This window comes from Pyrgilauda ruficollis, unplaced genomic scaffold (genome assembly GCF_017590135.1).
Source record: "Pyrgilauda ruficollis isolate IOZ18807 unplaced genomic scaffold, ASM1759013v1 scaffold12, whole genome shotgun sequence".
Classification (NCBI taxonomy): Eukaryota; Metazoa; Chordata; class Aves; order Passeriformes; family Passeridae; genus Pyrgilauda; species Pyrgilauda ruficollis.
The window spans coordinates 7,125,856-7,151,248 of NW_024510321.1; the positions used below are offsets into that span (position 1 = coordinate 7,125,856).

The window sequence follows — 25,393 nt, forward strand, 5'->3', positions numbered from 1 at the left end:
GTGAGATATACAGAGAGGGTCAAATCAGTGTTTCTTTTTGAATAGATGTATTAAAGGACAAGAACATTCTGTTATTATTTTCTAAAACGAGCTGCAGAGCCTCATGGAATATAAATGCTCAGCTTCTAAGAAACATCAAGATCTAGTAACTGAGAACGATACCAGCCCTGTTTCATTGCTGTAGATATTGTGATTCATTTTTCCTATTTATTTTAAATTTAATTTTTAAATGCAATTAAAATGTTTCCACCTGGTAGGGGAAAAATAATGAAGATCATAAAAATACAATTATTTAATGATATGCCTAGGAAAACAGAAAACTTGAGGAATAAACCAAGACTTCTGCACAACCCAGCTTCAGGGTCCTAACCCGAATGCCATCCTGAGGAAAGTAATCATTATATGCAAAGCAGTACCATTTATCACATTTGTAAAGGCGGAGAAACAATATCAAGCATTTGCAATTAACCCAACCCTTCAGCACGTTAAATGGGTCAGACTAATCATATTCCATAGCAACTTTACACTGTGAACACAAGCCCCATTTCTTCCCAGCGCCTGAGCAGAATTGCAGCTCCCTCCATGAAATGCAGAGCCATGCATGCAGGATCCAGCTCAGTTAACGTGGTGTGAACAGATTTACAACCTATACAATCTTACACAGACAGTCTGCAATTGAGAGCTAACATATGACAAAACATGAACTATCCTGCAAATGCATAACACAACAATGCCAGGAGCTGGCTCACAAGCTAAGAGAGCTGCCATGAGCTGTCTGTGATCTAGTCTTTGTATGAAAAACTTCAAGCACAAGCCCTCTGATAAGTCACAGAACAGGATGGGTTGCTCCGCATTAGGTGTCCAAGCATGGTTCCAGAGAAGCATGACTTGATTTTGAAGCTTGAAAGACTCTGTGATAAGCAGTGGAAAGAGACCAACTTTCAAACTAGGATTTTTCTTAGTGCATTTACGTCTAGCTACTCAATCTCATATTTGAGAAATTGCATGCCAGCTTGGCTATTTAAACTGCTGAGCATGCGGCAGCTTACATTTAGATTTACTGGAGGTGGTATGAACTACGTTTTCTGGAAAGTCAGGCTTTGGGTTTCCTCATGAGATACTTAGGAGACTAAACACTGTGTAAATGTTATGATTGTGGGATCTAGGCCTTCATTTTAGAGCACATACTGCCAAACAAATGGGAGAATTGGCATGGTTTTAAACAAAAAAAAAAAAAAAGTTTCCCAAATGTGAAGAACTAGAACTTCAGAAAATAGGAGGAGTCCAAAGGCAAGACTTCTCTGACTAGAGAGCTCACACTGATGTATCCCAACTATAACAGAGGCACTTTATAACTATGGAAAAAGCAGAACACAAATGAAAATAACATTCCATAGATTACTTTTAAAAAATAAGATTACTTTGGAATTTTAGAGTTAAAATTAATAAAACACTTCAAGCAATTACACTAAGAAACAAATTTCACAAAAAGACTCCAGTGGTAGAATGGCCATTTTTTGAAAGAGAGTAAACAAAGTAAATCACCAATTTGATTGGTTTCTCAGAATAATAAAGTACTGAAGCAGCACAGTACAGGATTTGCTGGGCAATTTTCTACACTGAAAGTGTCAATTCATTCCAAAGCTTAGCACTGATGGATAATATGGATTGGTATGGATTGCAGTGCTGCAACCATCTGAAAGGTCACTTGACAAACACAGCAGGAGTGACCCACTGTTCTTGCCATTGACAATCAGACTGCCATTTTAGCAAGTCTTTAAAGTATCACAAATCTTTACTTCAAGTATTAGATGGAAATGTTTATCTTTGTTTTGTGGCACAATTAAATGCTGGCATCTTCTTAGCATTTCATGGAGTTCAGTGCAGTAGTGCTAATACCTCCTTGGATCATGCTTGCAAAACATTAGAAGTTAATAGGGAACGTTTTCCCTCAAATGTCAGCTATAGCACTGAGCAGAATCACAGGATCATAGAATTATTTAGGTTGGAAAAGACTTCTAAGATCATTGAATCTAACTGTTAAACCAGCCCTGCCAAATCCACCACTAAATTGTGTCCCTAAGTGACACATGTACATGCCTCCAGCCACAGTGACTTCCCAGGGCACCCTGTTTTAAAGTTTGACAACCCTTTCTGTGAAGTTTTTCCTAACATGCAATTTGAACATCTTGTAGTGCAAGTTGAGGCTTTTCTCTCTGCAGAGCCTTCCTGCCCTTCAGAAGATCAACACTCCCTCCTAACTTGGTTTCCATCTGAAAACTGACTGAGGACACACTTGATCCCTTCACCCAGATCATCAATAAAGATATACAACAGAACTGAATTCAGTACTGGGCCCTGTTGAACACACTGGTGTCTGCCCAGAGTTACAACCATGGATGTGTCTCCATTCCCCACCACTCTCTGGTCCTGGCCATCCAGCCAGTTAAAAACCATTAAAAACGGTAAAGAAGGTAAATTATATTTGTGTATATGGACTCCTCTAGAACCAAGAATCTTTGGACAAATAACCTTCTTCAGCAAGTTTCAATGAATAATAACAGACATAATTCAGGGAAAACCCATCAGTGGGAGACTAGAAAGGAATAAATCCAGGTAACATGATACAGTGAAGAATCTCCAGGTTATGAACACTGAAATTCAGAATGTCTCCCATTTCACAGAGTTCTGGCAGTTCTAAACTTTACTGCATTTATGAGCCAAATAAGCCTGGATAGTCAAAGGAGATGGTGTCATCATGATACTCTATGGAATAAAGGAGTCTTCCAGATTGATATGAGTTAAAAGAGCTGGGGGAACTAGGGAAGTAGTGCTGAGCTGGGGAAAAACTGTCTTCTACTGCTTCACATAACATTCCTAGGCAGGAATGAAGAGGTGCAGTTAAAGAGGAATTCCACCAGTTTCTGGTCTGTTTCTAATGTCAGCCACATGCATTTCAATGCAACACAGTATAGTAAAAACAAGAATCCTCCTCAAGCCCATTGCTTCAATCCCATTAATAGGTTTAAGACAGTCAAAAGAATCAATACATCTAAAGAAATTTCTGCCTCAGTTTCTCTGTGATGCTAGACAGTGATTTGTAAGCTCATCCTAGAAATTCTAAGTTTCTTACAGAAGAGGAGTCAGGATCACTAATCAAACATAACACTATTCTACAGAGGGCAAAAGAATGTAAAAGTGCCGACATGGTTCTAAAATCCCAAATCCTGTAATGAACTGTGTATCATTAGGGGGCTAAAGTTACCTTTTTGAAAGTATAGTATTAAATGTCAAATTCATTAGTGGCATGACCTGAAAGCATTAGGTCTTTCTTTCCAAACTAGCTGCATATGTGATGTTTGGAGTCCTATGTAAGTTATTTTCAGATCAAAACAAAAACCACAGAGAAAATACTGTGCTGTGTTATTGTGTGTCATTTTTCTGAAAGAATGACTCAGGCATTGATATTTAGACTACTTTCAAGTCAAATATTTAAAGCTCTCATCCTAACCATAAGCACACTTACTGACATACTGGAAGGTCACTAGAACATGAGAAGATAGAGAGAGGTCTAAGCAAAAGACCTACAAATTTAATGTCTTCTAGAAGGGAGGAAAGGCAACTGTAAGAAAACAGAACTGTTTGCTTGTATTTTCATCAAAGTACTGAACAGGTTCCAAATAGTTTCAGATGTATTAAAAATCAGGCCTGTGGCATTTTCCTTTTGTACATTCATATTTCACTAGGTGCAATGACTTTATCTTTTCCCCAGTTAAAAATGCCATTCAAATTGGCTGTTGTACTTACTCTTTCACTGTCACAATATAGCCATATTCTTCCTCCTGAGAAGGTTTCACTTCAAGCTGTAAGCCTTGTCCTGTGTTTTTCTGAGGCTTTTCATAGGAGTTTCCTTCCTGCATTAAAGCATTCTTAATCCAGTAGCTGGTCTGGCTCAGGTCTTTGGAGTCAGATTCACTGTTCTTTGCAGGTGTCAGCTCCCTTGAGAAAGTCTCACTTTTTACATTTTCCACACCAGCATTTGTTTCTTCTGAGGAAGACGGGTCAGTTTCTTCAGATTTCTTAGTTTCTGTCTTTGTTGGTTCTTCAGGAATAACATCTTTATGTATCTTTTCAGCTAATGCATTCTCATTCAAGAATCTAATTAGCTTTGCAGTGTTCTCCTGTATTAAAAGAATAATATTATTTTTAAAACTAAACACAGGAAGGTTATACTCACCAAACCTGTATATAATTTTTTCAAATTCTTATTGATATGATAGAATATGCACATACAACTGTTTCATGGTCATTTTCTTAATTTCTATAAGCTGCTAGACTATGTTAAAAACATGCAGTTTATTCAGTAATAATAAAAGAGCATTAAATTATGCCACTATTTTTTCCAGTAGTTTCCAGTAGTTTCTAATGTGTCTGTGTGTCTAAGTATTGACAAAAATGAAATTTTTTTTATCAGGTAAGTCAATGAAAAGGAGAAAACAGAAATGTCTATCAGTATTCCTGGGTTGGGCCCAGAAACTTTCGTAACTCTTGGGTCTCACAAGTTATAACACCAGAAAAGGAAAAGATATGGCCAATTCTGTTTCCCTTCTTCATCTCTAGAAATGGTGACAAACTGTATGTGAGTGATCCAACAAGCTAAAAATATGATCACAGAAAACCAGAATCTGTCTAATAAATCAACAATAAGCAAACGAGCCAAAGTCAAAACAGGAGCCTGGAAAAATTCATTAGCTAGTTTCATTACATAACTTTATTGCAGCCAAGCATTTGGGAGGAAATGAGGGCTAATGGGCACTTTGTGCTCTGTGACATAATAAATTCTATTCAAACATTCCCTATTCAAACTGTCACTAAGAAATTTATACACGGGATCCTCTATAAGTCTGTTGTGACTACAGCACTTCATTCCTTGATGATTTTCATGTGGGTGTTTAAAGCTCCTGCCACTCTGTCTATGTGTGTTTCCTTTGCTTGGTACAAGGACCAAAGAGATTACTGTAAACACAAGAGGATTTGCCCGTTTATGAGTCTTGCAGTATTAGCTTTTGATAAAGTACATAGCAGGAGAAGTTTCACACAGTTTTTAAAAAATATTTCTTTGAAATTTTTCTGCTCCATGAAACTGAGAAAAAGAAAGATGAATATACCTCAGAAATGGCTAAATATTGGACAGCAGTCCATAGGATATGATTCAAAGCTCAGGAGGAATATTGTAAAAGTAATCTGGATTAAAATGCTAATTTTGATGTTACTAGTTAGGGTACGAGATGTAATGCCTAGAGCTTTTGAAAAACCTGATGTTCCCCAGAACTAAGAGCCAGAGGACAGGGGGAAAAAGCATTTTCAGGGGAGAAAGCATTTTCAAGAACACCTCAATGCTCAAAATCTACTGATTTGAGGAAAAGCCTGAATTTGTCTGAACTTTCTGAATCTATGATGAATTCTCTCTATTTAAAAATTAGAGAAAGGGGGTATAAAGGACTTGATTTTGATTTTTGAACATCAAAACCCATTTTGGTTAAGGTTTAAATAAATGCTCATTTAATATTTCAATGCATAAACAACAACACATCTATGTGTGGTATTGAATCATAGCCACACAAAACTTAGAACAAGTCTTATAATTCAGAAGTGAGTTTGTTTTTCACTGCACAGAAACCTGACATTCTGAGATGGAACACTTGTTTTGTTAAAATACTGGTACTCTACTGGTACTCTACCTCTTTATCGCTTCTCACACTGGCTTCGTGCACTCCATTGTCTGTAGGATACGAAAAGCACAAATATATAGTTATGAAGGGCAAACATCATATACAAAACAAAGACTTCTCATAGGCTGCTTTTTTAGCAGTGGTCTTTTTATGTGATTTAAACATTGAGACATCAAAGCTGAAAGGGCAGAGAAAGGAGCACTGCATAATTTGTTATTGTTATTCCAACCCCCCTTTGATAGCAAATTAATGTGAGATCAATAGACAGAGTACTTCAAGAGCCAATGTAATAGTGTTACTTCGCTAATTAAGTGTCAAGTCATCATATTAGTTTACCAATATCTGAGAAAAAAAAAAAAAAAACCCAGAATAAAATGGCTCTAGCTTGCTGAATGGACATTTATGGTAAAGGAAATGGAAACATATGTTTCCCTCATAGCTACTTTGGTGGAAGAAAATGACATACTTCAAAAGATATCATTCACCAAAATCATGTTACAGTTTAACTACAGTCACATCCTTAACCTCAGTCAAATAACACTGGCTTTTTGCTTTACGAACTGAATGCCATTCATCTTTCTCAGCATGATTCAAGATAAATCCTCAAGTTTGCTGATTTTAATCTATAACAAAATTTGGCAATCAGAATAAACAGAATATCCCTAACTAGTAAGGATTTCAGTATGTCACCATGAAAACACTGAAAATAATTTTTTATGACTTACAGTACACATTTCTGGCATACAAGATATTATAACATTCCTAAAATAGTAAAGGATGAGCAGTAACTTATGTTCCAATGTGATATTCACTCATTAATGGCAATTACTGTGGCTCCTGAATTTGCATCACCAGATTTCTGTGTGCAGACAGAAACAACCATAATAATTCATCTTATTCCCTAAGAAGGAAAGGGAACAAGTGGGTTTGTACCTATACTTGTCACAGATTTTCTTCTGCACGTAACTGTAGCATGTTAAAAAAATTATCTGTAAAACATATCTTTTTCTCTGCATATTTGGAAATACATCTTGCAATATATTAATTTCCATTATCATTTTGCTTAAACATCTCATTTTCAAGAATAGGAAATTAGACCACACAGCATAAAGCAATTCTTATTTCAATATAATTGGGTGGGTAGGTTTATCTTGTTTGTGAAGCTTGAAGACTGCTTGTTCATAAACAGATTTTTTTTTTTTTTTGGTAAATTAAGAAACTGCTGTAAAAAGAAAACACAATCTAAAATTCCACAGCCTTTCAGGAAATACAGAAGCTTCAGAAACTTTCCCTCACATCTTCTTTAAAACTGGTTTTTAGAAGTCCAACACTAAGGTGAAGCAATAGAGGAAAATCAGGGTAGTTGTCTTTTGCTGTACTTAACTTCTAAAATAAATACCTGGTATATTAACACTGTTTTCCATTAATCCAGTCTGAAGCTCTGCCCTTCCTTGAGCATCTGCTTTCTTCACTTGTGCTTCTGTTTTGTCTTCTTTACTTTTTCCAGCATTTTTTTCTGTTTCTTCCTGAATGTCAACACTTTGGATTGCAGTGGCAATAGTATCAGCGATTTCATCCAGTTCTGTTGAGCTGAGATTCTCCACATTCACTTGGTGTTTCTCTAGGTCCTTCAATACATTTTTAATCAGTGCCTCTGGATCAGAAAACAACATAATCACATTTATCTGCATACATGAAACACATGTGCTTATATCTTCAATTTTTCCTGAAAAATTTAGATAGCTTTCCCTTCATGGCAAGTATCTGCTTTTTAAAGGAAGGTGCTGCATTCCTTACAGAAAACACAGGATTCTTAGTGGATGTTAAAGTATATGATAAGGTGAATCTGTGCCAGAACAGGGGGATGTGAGAGAGGGCATGAAATTATCACTTTTTTTTTTTACAAGAAGAACATACTTTCCTAGTCTAAATTGACTCAAAATACTGAAAACAAGTGTTAAAGTAGCCTAATTTCTTTTTTTTTTTAGCTGCAAAACAGTACAAACAACATTACTGTTTCCTAGTGATCAGTTCTCTTTGGTGATTTGCTTTCACAAGTATATCTATATAAGCTATAGAGAGTTCTGAGAAAAAAATGAGTCAGATATTTTGTCTTTCAATCAAAAAGCTCCTCGTCAATTAGAAGGGGATATAAATATATGTCCATGATATACATGGATATGTCAAGGACAAAATTTCTAAATTGTATTAATCTCTTGAAACATATATCGATGATAGAGATAGATGTAGATATAGATGATATAGAGGTATACAGAAGTTGTTTTGGTTTGCCAGCTATGAATGTTTTACCAGTCACATTGAGAAAAAAAACAAAACCAAACAGCAAAACACCTTTGATGTGATAAAAGTTTTGAAGATAAGGAAATTCAAGGACAATGGATATTAAAGGTGAGTCAGAAGATGGAGCAAAACATCTCCCCTGGGAAGGCACTTTTCTGACTGCATATATTGCATCTACACTATCAGTCTGTAGAACTCTGCAAAACTCAGCCTAATGTCCCTTGGAGTATCAGACAGTAAATGTAGTGCTTACTGTAGTCCACCAAAACCATTTCCAATCATGCCTCTGTTCTGCTTATTCATGTTGATAAGAAATTTAACATATTTATACATATGCATGCAAGCAAGAAAACTCTTTCACATAGTATTGTGTAGGAAGAGGAAAATAAGGAGTTCTTTTAAATCTCTGTTGAATGTATGAATTTACATATAAGCAGTTTGAAGGTGCCATCCAAACTTTTTTCTCAATAGTAACACTATCCATATCAAGCCCAGCGGTTGGACAACTTCATCATCTGAAATCAAGACTTTGGGATCATGCTGTCAGCTTTCAGGCTCACATAAAAGTGAATTTAAAAGCAGGGAAACAGGGAAAACCAATGTCATAAGAAGGGCTAAAAATAAGGATTTTTCTTTTTCCTCACAAGAAAGGAGGAAGAAGTACATAGACTAGAAAAGAAGTTAAAGTGGTTAACAGACTTCTGCTTCAGGGAAGAGGCAGTGTAACATCTGTGATTTTGCAGGGAGACAAGCATCAAGGACTATTTTTCATTAGGAATAAGAGACCAAGACCTTGGACACATCTGCGAGTTTTTGGACCCCTCAGTTTTAACTGAAGAGCTCACCATCAGCATCTCACCATGAGATTCCCAATTCCATCTCAAGACAAAGACCAATTTCCCCTGACCTGACCCAAAATTCACCAAACAAAACAATGCCATTTTCCCTTAACTAATTAGTCCATAAAAAGCAAAAGAGCTTAAACAGCTTAAATAATAGATTTACTGCGAGTCTTAGGGGGTGTTGACATACAGGGAAGGTGTTTCTTTGATGTACTTTCTTTTCAAGGTAAAAAGGGAACATCTTTCCAATAATCCACCATGATGTTATTACAAAATTCTACTAATTTAATTATAAAATTCAGTGATATAAAATACAAGCTAATCTTGCAAAATGTTAACTTTTTAGATGTCGTTTAGAAAGCATAGTTATAAGTACACTTAATTGTGACTATCAATAAAAAAAGACAGGTTATGTCTGTGATGTTACTTCAAACTGCCAGCTGACAAAGATTTTGGTACCATACTGGAATAGCAGAGAGCTTTGTACAGGAAAGCAAGTGCTCAGAAATGTGAATCAAAGATGTAAACTCAGTCTGTGCCAAGACATGTGGAGGCAGCAAAACCAATACTGAAGTTTGATGGAAGCTTAGCAACACTTCAGAGAAAACTTAGAAAAGTTTCTTTCCATTTAATTGTATCCACCCCTGTTACGAATTTAATAATTTAGTAAAAGCATAGTGACAAAATGCCTTAGTTTAGGAAGGCAATTTACAAGAGCAAATTAATCCAAACTGCAACAAAATGTTTAAATACATTAGATGAACCTGAGTTCAAGACACTTTTTCAAGAAGCACAAGAGCTACCTGGCAGAGAGGTGGAAATGCTACACAGAGCAGCAGCGCAGAAAACTAAGCTGTAGGAAGAAAACAGTACTGTTGCTTTACCACAGGAGCCTTGTGTCTGCTTAGGTATCATTTCTGATCTTATCTTTTACAGAACTATTGGACAATATCTTGACAGAAAAGCCTAAATTATTGAAGCAGAGCTAACAAAGTCAGCAATGAAAGGATAGAATATATGTCAGATCCAAATCAAAACTAAAACTTTACAAATAAAACATCATTTGAAGACAAATCTTAAAAGAGAATTATATTTCAGGACATATATAATTAAAAGAGTTATATTAATGTAACACAACTAGATTTTTGTTTATTTCATTTGATTCACAGCCAGCTGTCAAGACCAACTACTGAGCTACTCAACAACATGCAGGCAATGTAGCTTTGTCATTTCCATTCCATTTTTTCCAAACTAACTTTTTTTCTTTACCTATATTCTTAGCCCAGTCTTATCTCTCCAGTCCATTTTCCGACACATCTTTAATATCCATTGTCAACAAAAAAAGCAGTCTTAATTTCAAACAAATGGGAATGGGAGAACAAGGAATAACATGAAAAAAGAATGGCCACAGGCCCTATTCCTGATAATACTGACAGGCTCAGCGGAGGTTCTTCTGGCTCACTAAAACCTCAATATCATATAGAGGAACCTCCTGCTCCTCTAATACTGGCATTCCTGCCCTGGTCATTGCCACCTGGGCCCATTTCATCAAACAGACTCCTAAATACTGCACTGACACGAGTAAAACTCTGGCATTATATCTACTTTTACTGAATAGCTACAATGTGACTTAAAATATCCGGCACCAAAGGCAATAACCAATGCCAGTAAGTAGGAGGAACATCATGTTTTTAGTACCCCAGGAGGGACAGTCACCAAAGTGTCTGTAACAGCCTGGTGAAATGCAGGTCTTCATAAAGAGTCTTGCTAAATTCACGTGGCTACTGATATGGTATTAATCCTTGTCCATGGTAAATATGGATATTTACACTTCTTTTTATGGCACTTGTCCATGTTTGCAATAATTTGTAAATTACTAGATAACACTGATAAACAGATAAATATCATTGCATCTGTTTACAAACACCTTTGGGTAATATGATGTATTTATTAAAATCAGAAAATATTGTTGGAGAAAGACCAAAAAGCAGATGGATATTGCAATGGCACAGCACTTAAGCAGCACATGTACTTGAACATGCATTTACCTGTGCACAGCTTTTATAGTCTACCACTGACTCCCTCCTAAATGGACTCAGCAATGCTCAGTCATGTTTCACAGGGCTTGCAAACTGCAAACCAGATTTCTCCCTTAGCTCCAGCTTTCCAACTGATGAATGCAAACTGCTTTTCATAGTTACCTTGGAAGCATAATGGCAGTAAAAGCATAAAGGTCCTAGAAGATATAATTTTTAATATAAGCTCCACCAGTAGAATTCCCTAGTAGGTAACAATAGCACCTTATACAGGGAAAACAGCTTTTTATTTTACAGCATATAAATGATGCCTCATATTCTGCTGGCACAAGAGTCAAAGCCAGCTTGCCTGACAACCACATGGTATGGGAGCAGTGACTTTGTTAGAAATTCCACAGTGTGGTCTGTCTTCCTGAACCCCATCACCCTACTGACCACATGTTAGCTGCCTCAGCAGCTGAGCACCATATGTAATGGTGATCCCAGCTTTGCCAGAGAGAGAATGTATTAAAAAAAATATTTTTGTCCCATAAACATGGAAGTTTGCTATTTTTTAAAGACATCTGAATTACTAATTCTGTGACCTTTTCAAAGGAACAGAGAGATGTACTCTGTAATATTTAATACATAAAAAAATCAGTAGACTAGAACAAACCACACAAAACTGAGCCAAATTCTAAATATGGCTGGTGCAGAGGAGAGATTAACAATTCCAGTGTTGCACAGTGACTACAAAGGCAGTGCCCACGCACATCATGCTACTCCTAGAGGTAACAATTTCCAAATCTGATAGAAAAATAACTCCGCATTTCCTTCTTTTGTATTTCTCCCTCAGGGTGCCTTGTTAGAGAATTTACCTGCCACTGTTTTGCAGCAATTCTCAGTACTAATCTGCTCAGTACCTTCTGGATTGTTCTACCAGTTCAGTGCCTCTGTCTAATCCTCTATCAGATGGATCAGAGAACTGAGCACCCCATCCTTCCAGTTTTTTTACAGTTCTGTAGTTCACAGAGTGCAAGAGAAAAACAATCCACAAGCCTACAATAATCCATAAACACAAGAGAGATTGGAGAAAGGTGAAAAGCAGAAAGAGGTTGTGTGGTCAGCCTGGGAAACCTGAATCTAAACCACCTTCATTCCAATGGACAGCATTTTAAGCAATGAATATGCCAGTGTCTGTCCTCACCACTTTCTTGTGAGATTATTAAGTGGCTCAAAAATACAAAGGAAACCACAGTATTTCCTGCTCAAACAATTCATAATGCCTTGTCTATGCAACATTTAAAAGAAAATGCAATGGCAGAAGTTCCTATAGGGCACATTATGTATGAGAAGTCAAAGTAGTACAACCCAACGAATTGTGAAACATGTTATTCCCTGTAAGTGTTAAGCATTTTTTTCCCAGTTGGCTCCTACCAGGAAAGGTGAAGTGGAACAGCTGGAGGATAATGAAACCAGCATGTGCCTGGTTTGTTTTGAGTCTAGCAACAAAATTGTCTAACCTGTGCAAGAGACTTACAGTGCCACCTGGATTTGATTTTACATTATAGTTCATTCCTTGAAACCTATTATCTCTGGGCACCATACCAAGAATGCTTTCACTTCTGAGCATCCTTTAGACGGCAAGCATTATCTTCCCTCTGCTGAAACTCTGACGTTTCTGTGTGTTTGTGTGTTCTGGTTTTGGAGGATATTATTAAAAAAACAAAAAAAACAAATCAAAGAACATTGGACTTTATGGGTGATGAAGAGGGATTCAAAGGAACCCTCTCACATATCACCAAAATCCATTGGGGTAGAGGTGATTGCAGTGTAACAGATACAAGTGCTTGACAATGGCTGGGGATCAACTCTTTCATTTTTCAGGCATTCTGAACCACTGGAATAACATGGATAATTAGATTAGTTTAAAGAAACAACAAAATTAATCAGAGTTATAAAGTCTCCATGATCCCCAAGACGCATCTTATAAAACAGTGCTTTAAGTGCAGCACAGCATGAGGATTTTAATTTAAATATTTGTTGAACTATCACGTAAAGAAAAAACTGAGATCCAATCATTGTTAAACAACATTATCAAAAAAAGATGAAAATCCAGGAAATGGGTTTTCTGTTACAGAATGTCCAGACAAAACAAGATGCAACCCCACCTTCTTGTTCACCTATCCATGGAACTGACAGACTCCTCCTTTCTCTGTGTTCTGCACCAGAATTAATCTCACTGTTAATTTTTGTGCTTAACTTTGAATTTTACCCATGTCCTTGAATTTCTAGTTAAATAAAGAGATGTGGAAAAAAACCCCAGGCATTTCTGTATTATCTATATATATAGCATAGGATGAATGCATAAAAACAGATTTGATAGCGAAGATATACCCATAATTATGCGTTGTTTGTAAAATGCTTTGAAAATATAACAAATTACATAAATGCTATGTCTTACTAAGTGCCATATATTTCTGCATGCATATGGAAGGTGGGCTGAAGAATGTGGGTAGATGTTTGCAGGGAAAGAGTAGCTGGAATGGTGAACATTATTACTGTCTTATGGCAGATATAAATATTGCCAATACTAGGAGATCTATCAAATGCCTATTTTCTTTTCCTCAAAAATGTTCAGTAAACATGAGGGAAATTTCAGGTAAGCAAAAATAAGTAAATATCAACTTTACCATCCACAATGCTCAGAGGGTCCTTTGCATCATGCTGGGAAGCAGATTTATGACTCAGCATCTCAGGGGTTGGCCTCAGCACTCCAGGCCCAGGCCTCGGCTGCAACAGCTTCCGCATTTTGAAATCTTCCGCTTTTCCTTTGGCAAAAGTTCCATCAAAAGGACTGACCTGCGTAGAGTACAATCTCTCAGCATAAACCTGAGAGCCTTTAGTCCTGCTGGGAGGGCTGCTGTCGCTGCTGTGTGCAGACAGGTTCTGGGTGATGTAGGAGTGCAGCGCGGCCATCAGGCTCTTCTGGGCCGTTCCCGGCTCTGGCGGGAGCTTGTCTGGCTGGCGCTGGCGGAGCGTCCTGCCACGGGGATCCTCAGGGAATTCCTGCTGCCATTTGGATGCATGGGCCAAAGGTGATGGCTCTTTGGGGTTCTGCCTCGTGTAGTACCTCGTGGGGTCATTGTAGATGTAGCTCTAGAGAGAGCAGAAGGTGGGCAAAAGGAAAGGGGTCAGAATTGCTTTGTAATTGTTGTTGTGCCGGGATCTGAGGCAGAACCCTCAGTGCTTTACCAGCCAGGGAAACAATAATTGGAACTTGCCATGAAAATGTAAACTGCAAACCTCAAACTGTTAACTTCAAAGAGGCACTACTACTTAATGTGCAAAAATCCAGTTTATCAAATTATTAAAAAGCAAGAGCAAGAGATTAGGGAGAGAATAACATAACTCAGTATTAACTATGTGTGAATTATTTGTATTCAGACAAAGGAAATTTAATAAATCTACATTCCCTTTGGTTTTTACTTAACCTGTGAGAATAACTATTTTTCAGGTTACTTACCAAAAACTAGCATGTCAAATTAAAAATGTCATTTTTAAAGGAACAGCAAGTAAGTAAAGCAATTTTTTCACACATATTAAGTACTTTGTTCTATTTTAAATGAAATACTTTTCCACTAAATTAAATCTCTAATAAATATATCATCTGACAATGTGGAAAAAAAGTATAAACGACGTTTAAATTGTTTTTAAATTAAATTATTATTTTCAGGGAAAACACCACAGCAAATTAAACAACAATGTTAAAAACATGTCAATCAAGCTCAAACCACATTTTTACTGAAAAAGTGCTGGGGAATAAAAAGTGGAAAGGTGGGATTGCAGCACAGTTTTCTATTTTCAGTTTCTATTCTCATGGATACACCAGATTGACATTCTTTTTTACTATGATTTAATCCTAGAGACATTTTTGCTATAATCACAACCTGAAGGCAGGCCTTTTCATTTTTTAGCAAACCAGTTTCATTCTCCTAAATAATTTCAAAAATCATTTTCCTTCAGTTCTTGCAAAATACAACTTTGAACTGAGAGGTTTACTCATATCCAGAATAAATCCAGTTAGATTCTTGGTTTATGATTCCCTGAGGACAATTGCTGAGGTTACATCCCATCCTGTTTGTGTGCTGCAGGATGGGTCCTGCTTCTCAGCTGCACTTTCTTGGTTAAACTGTCACACAAACTCCATCACAATGTGGCAACCTTAGGACAGGGACTATTTCAGCACTCACTGCTATAAATTACTGTGAATCACTGGTGTCCCTGTGCACTGATGACACAATGACTTAGGACAGAGGGAGCTGCAAAATACGGAGGGAATGAAGACACTGTACACTCCAGAGGAGAGGAATTAGAAAGATTCAGACAGAAAAAATCATTATTTATGTATTTGCTAATGTATTTTGTAAAAACAAAATAAATAAGACTGATAAACTCCTTCAGAGATGAAGAATTGTTTTCAGATTTTATCTAGGTCCTAATTTCTTGACAGTAATATTGCTCTCCATCTGAACAATTTTATTTCTTCTGATGACAGCCAGTGGATTTTACAATACATGTTCATACCCATTTCTTTCCAAGAGGGGTTTCTTCCCCTTTAGAAATTATTGAAGAGGTTCATTCCATGGTTCTATATGATTATTTAAATAGAATTATGGTATAGGCAATTTTATTACAGAGACAAAAGGCACTTTGGCCACTTTGGCTTGTGACCTATCAAGGCAAGGCTTTGGATTTCTGCAGTTGGTCTTTAACATAGAAACGTGCTTTGTGAAAGCCAAGAAATTTGGCTGCAGTGAAGCAGTGTCAAAAAATACAGAGCTACAGATCAAATAGCTTTATGTATGAAATATTTCAGTGTCTCCTGGGAACTGTATCAAACAGCAGCAGTGCAGCTCTGGTTCAGTGCTCCAGCTGCAGGGTAGGCATTGCTCTGATCAGCTCCAAGGGGGAGCCAATTGTCAAAATGCAACTTGAACAGTGTTTACATGCTTAATAGCAAAGCCTAAATGTGAAGAACTTCCAGTCAGATGCATTTATCTCCCTATTTGAACGGGTCTTTGCCTGGGGTAATTAAGTCTCTAATGATACTCACTCCAGAGGGAGGAGGAGCTGCAGAGGATGACACAGTGCAGCCCAGGACACCCCAAGCAGTTCACTGAGAATTCACATAAGCTGCCATCTGCCTTCCCCACTCCTGTTCTCTCTGCCTTGCAGCCTTCCAGAGGACCTCCTGAGCTCAAGGGAAGGAAGACCAGGGAGCTGGGAAAGGGAGAAATGCAACAGGGGGAAGAGGACATTCCCCATTCAGCTATGGAAAGACAAGGAATCACTCAATCCAACTTGGTAGCTGCACCCCAGTTTGGATCTATGTCCCATATCCAGCTCTCTCTTTTGTCTCAAGCTTTACTAGTAAGTGTTAGAGGGGAAGAAACTGCTGGACACTCCCAAACCATGTGAAAGATTAGGAGATGTGGGCTGGCTTCTGATGAGCTATTTAACAAGTCCAAATACCCTTTAGCATGAACAGATCTGTGATTTACTGTTCTTGCAGACAAGGAGCACACCAACAAAGAAAAGACCACCAACCCACCAAGTGATCATGCACAAACTGGATTTAAGTGTGTGCCACTCCTGGGCTCAGAGCTGCACCTCTGTCAGGAAGGGGCAGCCACTCAGCAGCTTGACAGGTCACACTTTGGGCAGTAAGAGATGAAATATTAAAAGTTCTAATTAAAGCAGAGCACTGATAGCTCAGCTGTCTTCACTGAGACAGCAGCCCTTCTGATGCAGTTTACTCAGACTTTAATTAAAGGGGTCTCACAGCTGTATGGCAATCTCCCACCTGCAGGAGAAAAAAAACCCCTTCCTGCTGCTCCCATCTCAAACAAAACACCAGAAGTACATGTGACATGCAAGACGAAATCCAAGTAAAATTGCAGCACAGATAAATGCAATCCTAAACTATGGGTTTGCCTAAGTGGTATGGGAAAAAACGCACCTAATTTTTACACAAAAATATAGAAAAAAATATCAATAATATGTAATTTAGAATCCAGAGACAACATACATCTCAAGTTATTAATAACAATTGCAGAGCACTGTGATTATCTTATTTGAAGTGGGTTTTGCAAAACCCACTCCTGAACATGGACATTGCTAGTTTGATTAATGTCAAAGTTAAATAGCATAGTCTGTGGTTAGTGAAAAGAACGTAAATTCCCATATTGGTGCCTTTGGAGAATCTTCTAACATTATGGAGGAGCAGAGGGAAACACAGAGCCAGAAATTTTTGAAAGAAAATACATTTGCGGATTAATTACACAGGACTCATATGAAGTACTGCCAGTAATAGAACAAAAAACCCCACCCCAAGACAACATTAAGTGAAATGTGCAAGAATAAAAAATGCACTAGTTACCATATAGATGGTTTATACTGAGTAGGGTTGAAATACAAGCACTGGTTACCATGAGGAACATTTCATTTTTAATTGGTAAAACTCTGTTCAATTATCTCATGTCACTGATACAAAGCCTTTGAAAAGTATTCTGAATTGATAAACCCCTCAGTTTAAAAACAAATCTTATTTCTCCATCTGCACAGGACTTCCCTCTCCTTCACCACCTTTCAAATAAGCTATCTCAATAATTCACACGTTACAAAGAATCCACACACACTAACCTTTCTGAAGATGGAATTGTTAGGGCAATAGCTTGTATAGTTTAGGTATGTAACTAACTGACATTTTCTGCATGAAAATTCACAGAAGGGTGCATTAAATTACACTCTGCAGACACACTATGCCAAAGTCTATAAACAACATGTCTTATTAAAAAAAATACAAATTAAAAGAGTGGTGCAGGATTTGATACATAAAACATAATGCCCTTCAATTTATCCACTAACGGGTAGATTGACTTGCATGTTTTGCCCACGTGCAGAAAGATGGAATCAAATTTTTAACAAAATGCTTCCTTTATTGCACATACATTTGCTACATCTAGAAGGCATATAGAGCTAGCAAAAATGAAATGCATAATGAAGAAATCTTCTACCCTCAATTTATGTTTTCCTGTTTGATGCATTTGCAGATATTAACCCATGTTTGTTACCACCTATGTTTGGTTGAAGCATGATTCCACCTACAACTCTTACCTTACTGTGCCTATTTGAGATATTGGCATTATGGTCTCTGAAATTAGAAGATAAAATCACAACAAACACTCAAAGGTCCATCTTTATGGTGGGATAAAAACAACATTTTCCAAAGACTACCAGAAATTAAATTACCTCATACCTTAACTCACTGTGTGGAGTGAAAGAAATTTAGTTTTTTCTACCTGACACAGTCTAGATGCTCTGTGACTCACAGACTTGCCTCATGCAAACTCACTACATGGGAGCTACCTGTTGTACTCATGTGACCTCCCAAAATAAGCCCCAGGAAAAGGGGCACTGCCTGATTGCTGAATCAAAGAGTAGCCTTTTAGTTTCAGATGTCCCTTTTAGTTTCAGATGTCCCCAGCCATTCTTTGGAATGATCATATCCACTTGCCTACCCTTCAACTATCCACAACAGAGTCTCCTACATGGATAATTTTTATCATCAATATCATCAGTAACTTACTGCCTTCAGTTTTCACAACTGCTGTTTTTTCTCTTTACTTCTGACACACCTCTATCCTGTGGGTTAAAACAACGTTTCCAATTGTGTAGGAGGAGTTGTGCGTGGTCTTTCCTCAGCATTCACAATTGGCTCATCATAAACAAAAAAAGCTCAGTTCTACACATTGGGATACATGGCTTGTCTCTACACATAAAAGATAAAGCACCTGGGAGAAATGAAGCGTGGATGACCCCCAATAACCTGATTGATGGCAAGGAACTCCTGCCCTGGCTCCATCCGGGGCCATCACAGTGAGCCATCAGCCATCATGTCCAGGAGTGCCCCCCACCAGACGGTTGATGGGAAAAGCGCTCTGGATCACCCTGCAGACTGAAAGGGGTTAATGTTTGCAGGGGTGTGGGACTCCTTAAGAGATGTGAGGCTCCTTCTGGGTGCCATCTTGTCATTGTCTGAGGCACACTATGGGAAGTTTAGGAAAAAGGAATAGTCTGGAATGGCAGCATGTAAGCAGGCTGTCCAACGGACCTGTCTGACCGTGTCTCGTGTCTGTACTGTCTTCTCAACAAACTCCATTTCTAACGATTCTCCTGGGTGGGAAGCTCTGTTCTGTACCTTGTGTCCTGCAGCGCCTCCTGGCAGTGCCTGCTCCACTTGGCCACTGCCTGGACATGGGCACACAAGGCTTGGGGCATCTTTACCTCTGCCAGGCCACTCCATTCAGGAGCTCCCTGACACCACCAGCAGGAACCAAAGTGTGACAATCAAGCCACAGTGATGGTAGAAATTGTGCAGCCTGGTGATCAGTGCTGACAGATCCACCAGGGTGTATCAGCTTCCCTTTTCTGAGAACATTTTGCTCATATGCCAATAAGTCTGTTACTCAAGGTTTCAGTGAATGATGTTTAAACACATTTTCTGTAGGCATATGCTGGTATATTGAGTTATCTCATTATCTAAAGATGATTTTCATAGAAACATGATGATCTTCATCTGCCAAAAGTTGAGCACATTAACACCAATTCAATATATTTATAACTCCAACACGTGAATCTGGAAAATACTTTTATGCTAAGAAATGCAAGTGAATAGAGACCTGCAGGATTGATGTTCACAACGTTGCTTTACAACCCCATTGAAAGCAATGGGGTTGTTCCATTTGCTGGACCACTTCTTGAGGTCAGCTGAGGTCTTTTCCCATACTAAAAATAAAATAAATTGTTATTCCACTGTCCTGAAATGTCTACATCAATATGCTTACATGGAGGTAGATAAACTAAGTTTAAATTTCTGTGAGCTCTACCCTCTCATTTGATAACTATAATGAAAAAATAAAATAGAATGCACTTTAAAATTTGTATCAGCTCCATCATCTTCTGTTTACTGATTGCAGTGTACTGAAGTACATAGAGTAAATATTTGCAAGACAAACAGCAAACTTGCAGGAAAAATTACAGAAATGAAATCCAAACACATGGTATTTGGAAAAAAAAGTTGATTTTTAAGGGAAAGGCCTGATAAAGAACTAAACCTTATTATTCAGTCAGTATTTGATATTTTAAAAATATCAATCTATGTTTCATCTGGGAATTACTAGAAATTAATTAACTGCCCTTTTAAATAAGACTCAAAACTTGACACAGATCATTTATAATAACATTTCTATGGCACTTGCATCTACTAATAATTGAAAAAATAATTAATCCTTTCGAGATACCTGTGTGATAAGGGAAATAGTGGTTTCTATGTTAGATGTTGAAACTCTGTCATTATATTCTGCATAAACTGATGGGTTGTAAGTAAAAGCACAGGTTGGATCTAAGAATTGAGCATGTTACTAGCACTGAATGCTGCCTTGCTAAATTATTTGTTCAAAAAATAAATCACAAGTCATATCAGATCACCAGACTGTGTATTTATGCCAAACACAATAGGATTGCAATTTTACTATGCTTTCTGGCCATGATTCTATTTGAGCTTTAAATGTGTCCTTCCAGAAAAAATTGCAATCTACACCAGATTCCTGCAGAATGGCCAAGAGGATGGAAATTACAGAGTCTCATTTTATATACTTAAAGCAGATGAATCACAACTTGAAAACTCTCTTTTTCCCTCCATTGATCGTGGAATGTTCAGTTTAGGCTGATGTGCACCAATAGAGACATCTTTATACAGTCAAATGATTTCTGCTCCAGTGCTTATGCGGGTTTGTTTGTTGGGTTTTAGGGCTGTTTTAGTTTGGTTTTGGATTTTGTGGTGTTTCTCGTTGGTTAGTTTGGAGTTTTTTGTGTACGAGTGTTTTTTGGCTTTTTTAGGAGGATTTAATGTTTCTATTTTGCCATGAAGAGCCACAAAGAGGAGAATGATCTGAAAGATGAAATACTTTCCTGGGATTTGAGGCTTAGCTTTTAGTCTGTGCTTTATCAAAAAATTCTTGCATGACCTCAGAAAATTTGTCTAATCTGTCTATGAAGTAGGGCCATTAGCTCTTCCCTACTTTGTAATGGCTGCAGGTAAATGAATACACAAGTGCTTGGGAAATATTCAGATATCATTGCATAAGTATGCCAACAGAGAGGCAATTCTGTAGCTTCAAGGAGACATTCCTTAAACAATTATTTCAGAAATATTTTTATGAAAGTGTTCAAGCACAGCTGAATTACATTTTTTTACATATCATCCCTTATATATGAAAAATTAAATGTTACCTTATTATAAATAGAGTTTACATGTATACACTGCAGGATGTTTTTTGACTTTTTGTCAAAATTCTGATGAACTTCATTCAGTCCTGTATTTAAATCAGTGTTAGATAAATAAGGGTGCTGTTTTTTTGAATTAAAGTACCAGGTGAAAATGTTAAATAAAGTCATTTCTTACTAGTTAACCACAGTAATTATTATTTGCAGATAATTGCAGAGTACATCTTTGAGCACTCATGCACTCAGATCTTCTAAAATAAATAATAATAATTTCAAATAGTTATCACACATCTTAGTTCTTTTGGTGATCAATTACAAAGATTCAAACAATGATTTTTTTAGGTCAGCAAACATATAAATTTTTAGTTTATATAATTTATATGATTTTTATGTGCAGTTTCTCCCCTTTCAGCAGCACTGCACTGCTGAGCCACAACTCTCTGGCACTAACCCATCACTTTACCTGTTTGTTTTCCCCCTCATGATTCTGAAAAGGCCTTTAACTTTATTAGCCCCTTCTTTGATGTAAAGATTCTAGGTTTTTTTCCCGGAAATATTTGCTTTAAAATTTAGAAGAATACCTAAGATGTGGAGATTTCTATAATCACAATATCTACAGAAGAAGTCTACCATGAAAATGAATGTAACTAAAACACAAAGAAACAGTAACAACAGAAAATTCATTAAATTTCCTAATGTATCTGACATAATTTTCTCTTTCCCCCATCCTACTCACAAGGACCTGAATGTCACATTGGCTTGACAAAGACCTCAGCAGCAGATAAGACCAAACCTATCTGAGACCCTCAGAGGCCAAGTCAGGAGGAAGGAGAAAAAGCAATTCCATGAATCTTCAAGCTTGAAGATTCATGAAATCTTCACGAGATTTCTGCAACAAGAAATGCAGCCACAGCACAAGTGTGATGGCAACTTCCTAATTCCTACAGCCTGTCCAGCAGGAAGTACATGTGGATCAGGTTTCAAATAAGTTCTCTTTCTGTGATGAGTAAAACATTTTCTCAGTCAGATGAAAGCAGCACAATTAAAACCTCCCATAACTATTCAAATACAGGCACACAGACCAGCAGCAAAGGCAGCAAGTTCTCCTTTACAACCTCTGAGCTTTAGCAATAACAGCTACCTGCTGTCTTCCAAATCCAACAAAACCCTGAGCCTCAGTTTCTGTAGGAATGCCAGCAGTGCACTGGGTTTTCCAGGGGTTTGAGTGTTTTGATATGAGAGGGGTTTGTTCCAGCTGGAGTGGAGAAGGGCAGGGCAATTCACACGTGATTTGAAGCCTCTGCATTTCTTGCCTCTGTAGCTAAAATAAACCAATTCTCATTAAAATACGTGCCTGGTTATTTGTTATTTCCCATACTGCATCCAGGTTTGGTAGAAAAGAATCACAAAGACTGATAACTCAGCATTTTATGAATGGTAAAACTTTCATAAAGCCCTTTCATAAAGTGTGTGTGGGGAAGACCAAGAAAACCAAACACAAAATCCCACTAGCTAATGCTTAAGTAACAAATGCCACCAAGTGCCCATTTCCTGAACAACTCTTTTCAGCTCAACTAAAGTGAAATGTTCTCTACAACTGTAACCCTCAGGAAACAGACACATCAAACTTCTGATTTGCTACTATTTATTTCCTGGCAGAGTCACTATCAGCTGGCTAGATTACAGCCTGCAGTAGATACTGCCTGTATACTGAGAAATAATTCTAAGTTAGTGATGAACTTCAAGTGCTTCAAAAATCACCTGAAGAAGCTCTTGCAGTACATAATAGACACCATAAGAATTTTGGTCAATCACATGATTTAAGTTTACTGGTGTTATTTCTGTCACTGTTGTATCAAGCCTCAAGCTCAAAGTTGCTTGAGCAAGGGAAATAGGAAAAGAGTTACCTGCTTTAAGTTTTGTGATGTTTTATTTTACAAATTCCTGCATAACTGGGTGTTTGGTGTCTATTCAGTAATTTTGAATCTCTGTAGTTTTATTCTGATAATACAAGTGGAAGACAGTAGGGCAACTGAAGACTGAAAGTTTGTAAAATATAATCATGTGAATATACGAAATAACACTTTCAGAGTATAAGGAATATTTTAAAACCTTTTTATCTTTTATCTTCCTTTATTTTACATTTGGCCAGAGACCTCTGATGTCAGGCTGGATCCTGAATCCACGCAGGAAGTCTGTCAAGAAGCACTAAATATCTGCAAGATCAGCTACACTTCACAGCACGTAAGGTATCAAAGCAACCAAAGCAGTGTTACATCTCCTGCTCCCCAACAGCAGGAATGAAGTAACAGAGGTAAATAAATACTTGAAAGAAAATTATTTTTAAGAAGGGCAAAGACCAAAAGCTGCAGTTCTAGGTAGGGTAAAGTACCTCTGTCTTGTGCTTATTTTAATTAGAAAAGGACAAGAAAGTTTAAAAGATCAGATCTTGCTACAATTATTAATGTGGGTTTGTAATCTATATATTAAGTACAAAAATAAGGTACCAATATTTTGTTGAAGCTTGCAATTAAAGTGCACAAGGTAGTTATCTCCAGTTTCAAGTGGTACAACCATATCTGAGGTAGCTCATTCAGTTACTTTCCCGCCTTCTCTTTTCAAATTTTTAAATTTTATGGGGTTTTTTCTGCTTCTTGGAGCAGCAAAAATTCTGGTTTTGTCTCTTGTTTAAATGCTATTTCACTAACAAAACAGTGAACAAAAATAAAAATACTATGTCCCTCTTGCTTTTTCAAGAACAGTTGGATTTTATTTGCCGAGGATAGCGAAACATCTCCAGGAGCAGTTAAAATTCATGGCTGATCATTAGTTTTTAAAATAATTGTCCTTTTCTTCTTTTTTTCACTTTCAATTATAGGTAACACATCTGACTCAATGTCTGTTGTTTCAAAATGCTCCTTAGTAAATAGAAGTGTACAGTTTGCTCCTATACGTGCTTCACTTCCAGATTTTCTCCTCTTTATCCCACTCCCCCAGGCTTCAGAGTACCCATCTCCATGGCAACACTCGATAAGGTTGGTGGGTGGTGTTATCACAGCAGGCTTCCCCACAGAAGGTCTCAGCCATATGGATTATTTATGAACTTGCATGACAACACCAGACCCACTGAAATATTTCTCAAGCAAGTTTTTGTTGAAAGCCAGTGATTCAAAACAGAGCATCCTCACTGCAGCCAGCACCCAGGAGGGGAGAGTGGAGGAACAGCAGCACCAAGGTGGTGCCTGATCCCTCCTCAGAGCTGCCTTGCCACTGCCTGAAAGCTCTTCTTGCCCCAGATGAGATTTATGTGGCATAAATCACAAGTAGTGTATATAAGTCAGTCAGAATCTGGGAAGTTGTGCTTCTGACAAGAATAACAACCATGACTAAATGGTTGCTACAACTGGTGCTGCTGCCAGGAGTTGTTGTTGCAGATTTGGTGCCTCTGAGTTATTCCCTGAACTAAACTAAAGCAGTTTGGCTTTGCACTATAGTCTCTTCACCTGATATTTTTCCTAAAACTTCAGCATATTTTTTGGCAAATTTTGCATTTATACTGTATTGAAATAGCAAAGAAAGTTTCTTGTAAAGGATTGCTGTAACAGCAGCCTAGTTCTTTAAAATCAAAGAGTGCACTCTTTGATTTTTGAACAAAAGATACAGGGCCTGTTGTATGGGACCCCTTAATCCAATATTTTTAATAAATTTATCAAGTTGCACCTTAAAGTGAGACAGATTTTCTCTAGGAAGGGGAAAAATGCTTTAGTTCTCAAATAGGCATGTTTGTAGTTTTTTACATAGTCAATACTCAAGATTTAATGGTTGTGCTTTATCTTCCCAGCTATCTGTACATTTATTAAGTATACATATGATCCTTAACTGGTCACTGTAGGCTTTCCTTATGATCAATAAGAAGTACGAAATGTTGTTGGCACAATTTGTCAGACCCATTATTAAAATCTGCTCAAAAATTATATGAATTGTACCCTAAGCAGCACAAACACCAGCAAGAATTCACATGATAGTTCAGCCAGGTTTTTGGAGAGTAGTTCAGGTTCAGAGTTTCAGATCAGCAAGTTAAGATGTTACCAGCTTTATCCCACTCTTCCTTCTTCACCACATGCAATGCATCCCTAATTAGGCTAAAATGCTC

General features: G+C 37.5%; 1 protein-coding gene across 1 annotated transcript in view; it reads right to left on the reverse strand.

The window, feature by feature from the left end:
- Positions 1 to 25,393, reverse strand: part of PTPRN2 (protein tyrosine phosphatase receptor type N2) — a 630,254-nt gene that overhangs the window by 378,372 nt on the left and 226,489 nt on the right. The window contains exons 6-9 of the mRNA XM_041487587.1: positions 13,572 to 14,049; positions 7,132 to 7,383; positions 5,742 to 5,782; positions 3,808 to 4,181 (exon numbers count right to left, since the gene is read on the reverse strand). Of these exons, the coding sequence (XP_041343521.1) occupies positions 3,808 to 4,181; positions 5,742 to 5,782; positions 7,132 to 7,383; positions 13,572 to 14,049 (1,145 nt within the window). The remainder of the gene's footprint in view (positions 1 to 3,807; positions 4,182 to 5,741; positions 5,783 to 7,131; positions 7,384 to 13,571; positions 14,050 to 25,393) is intronic.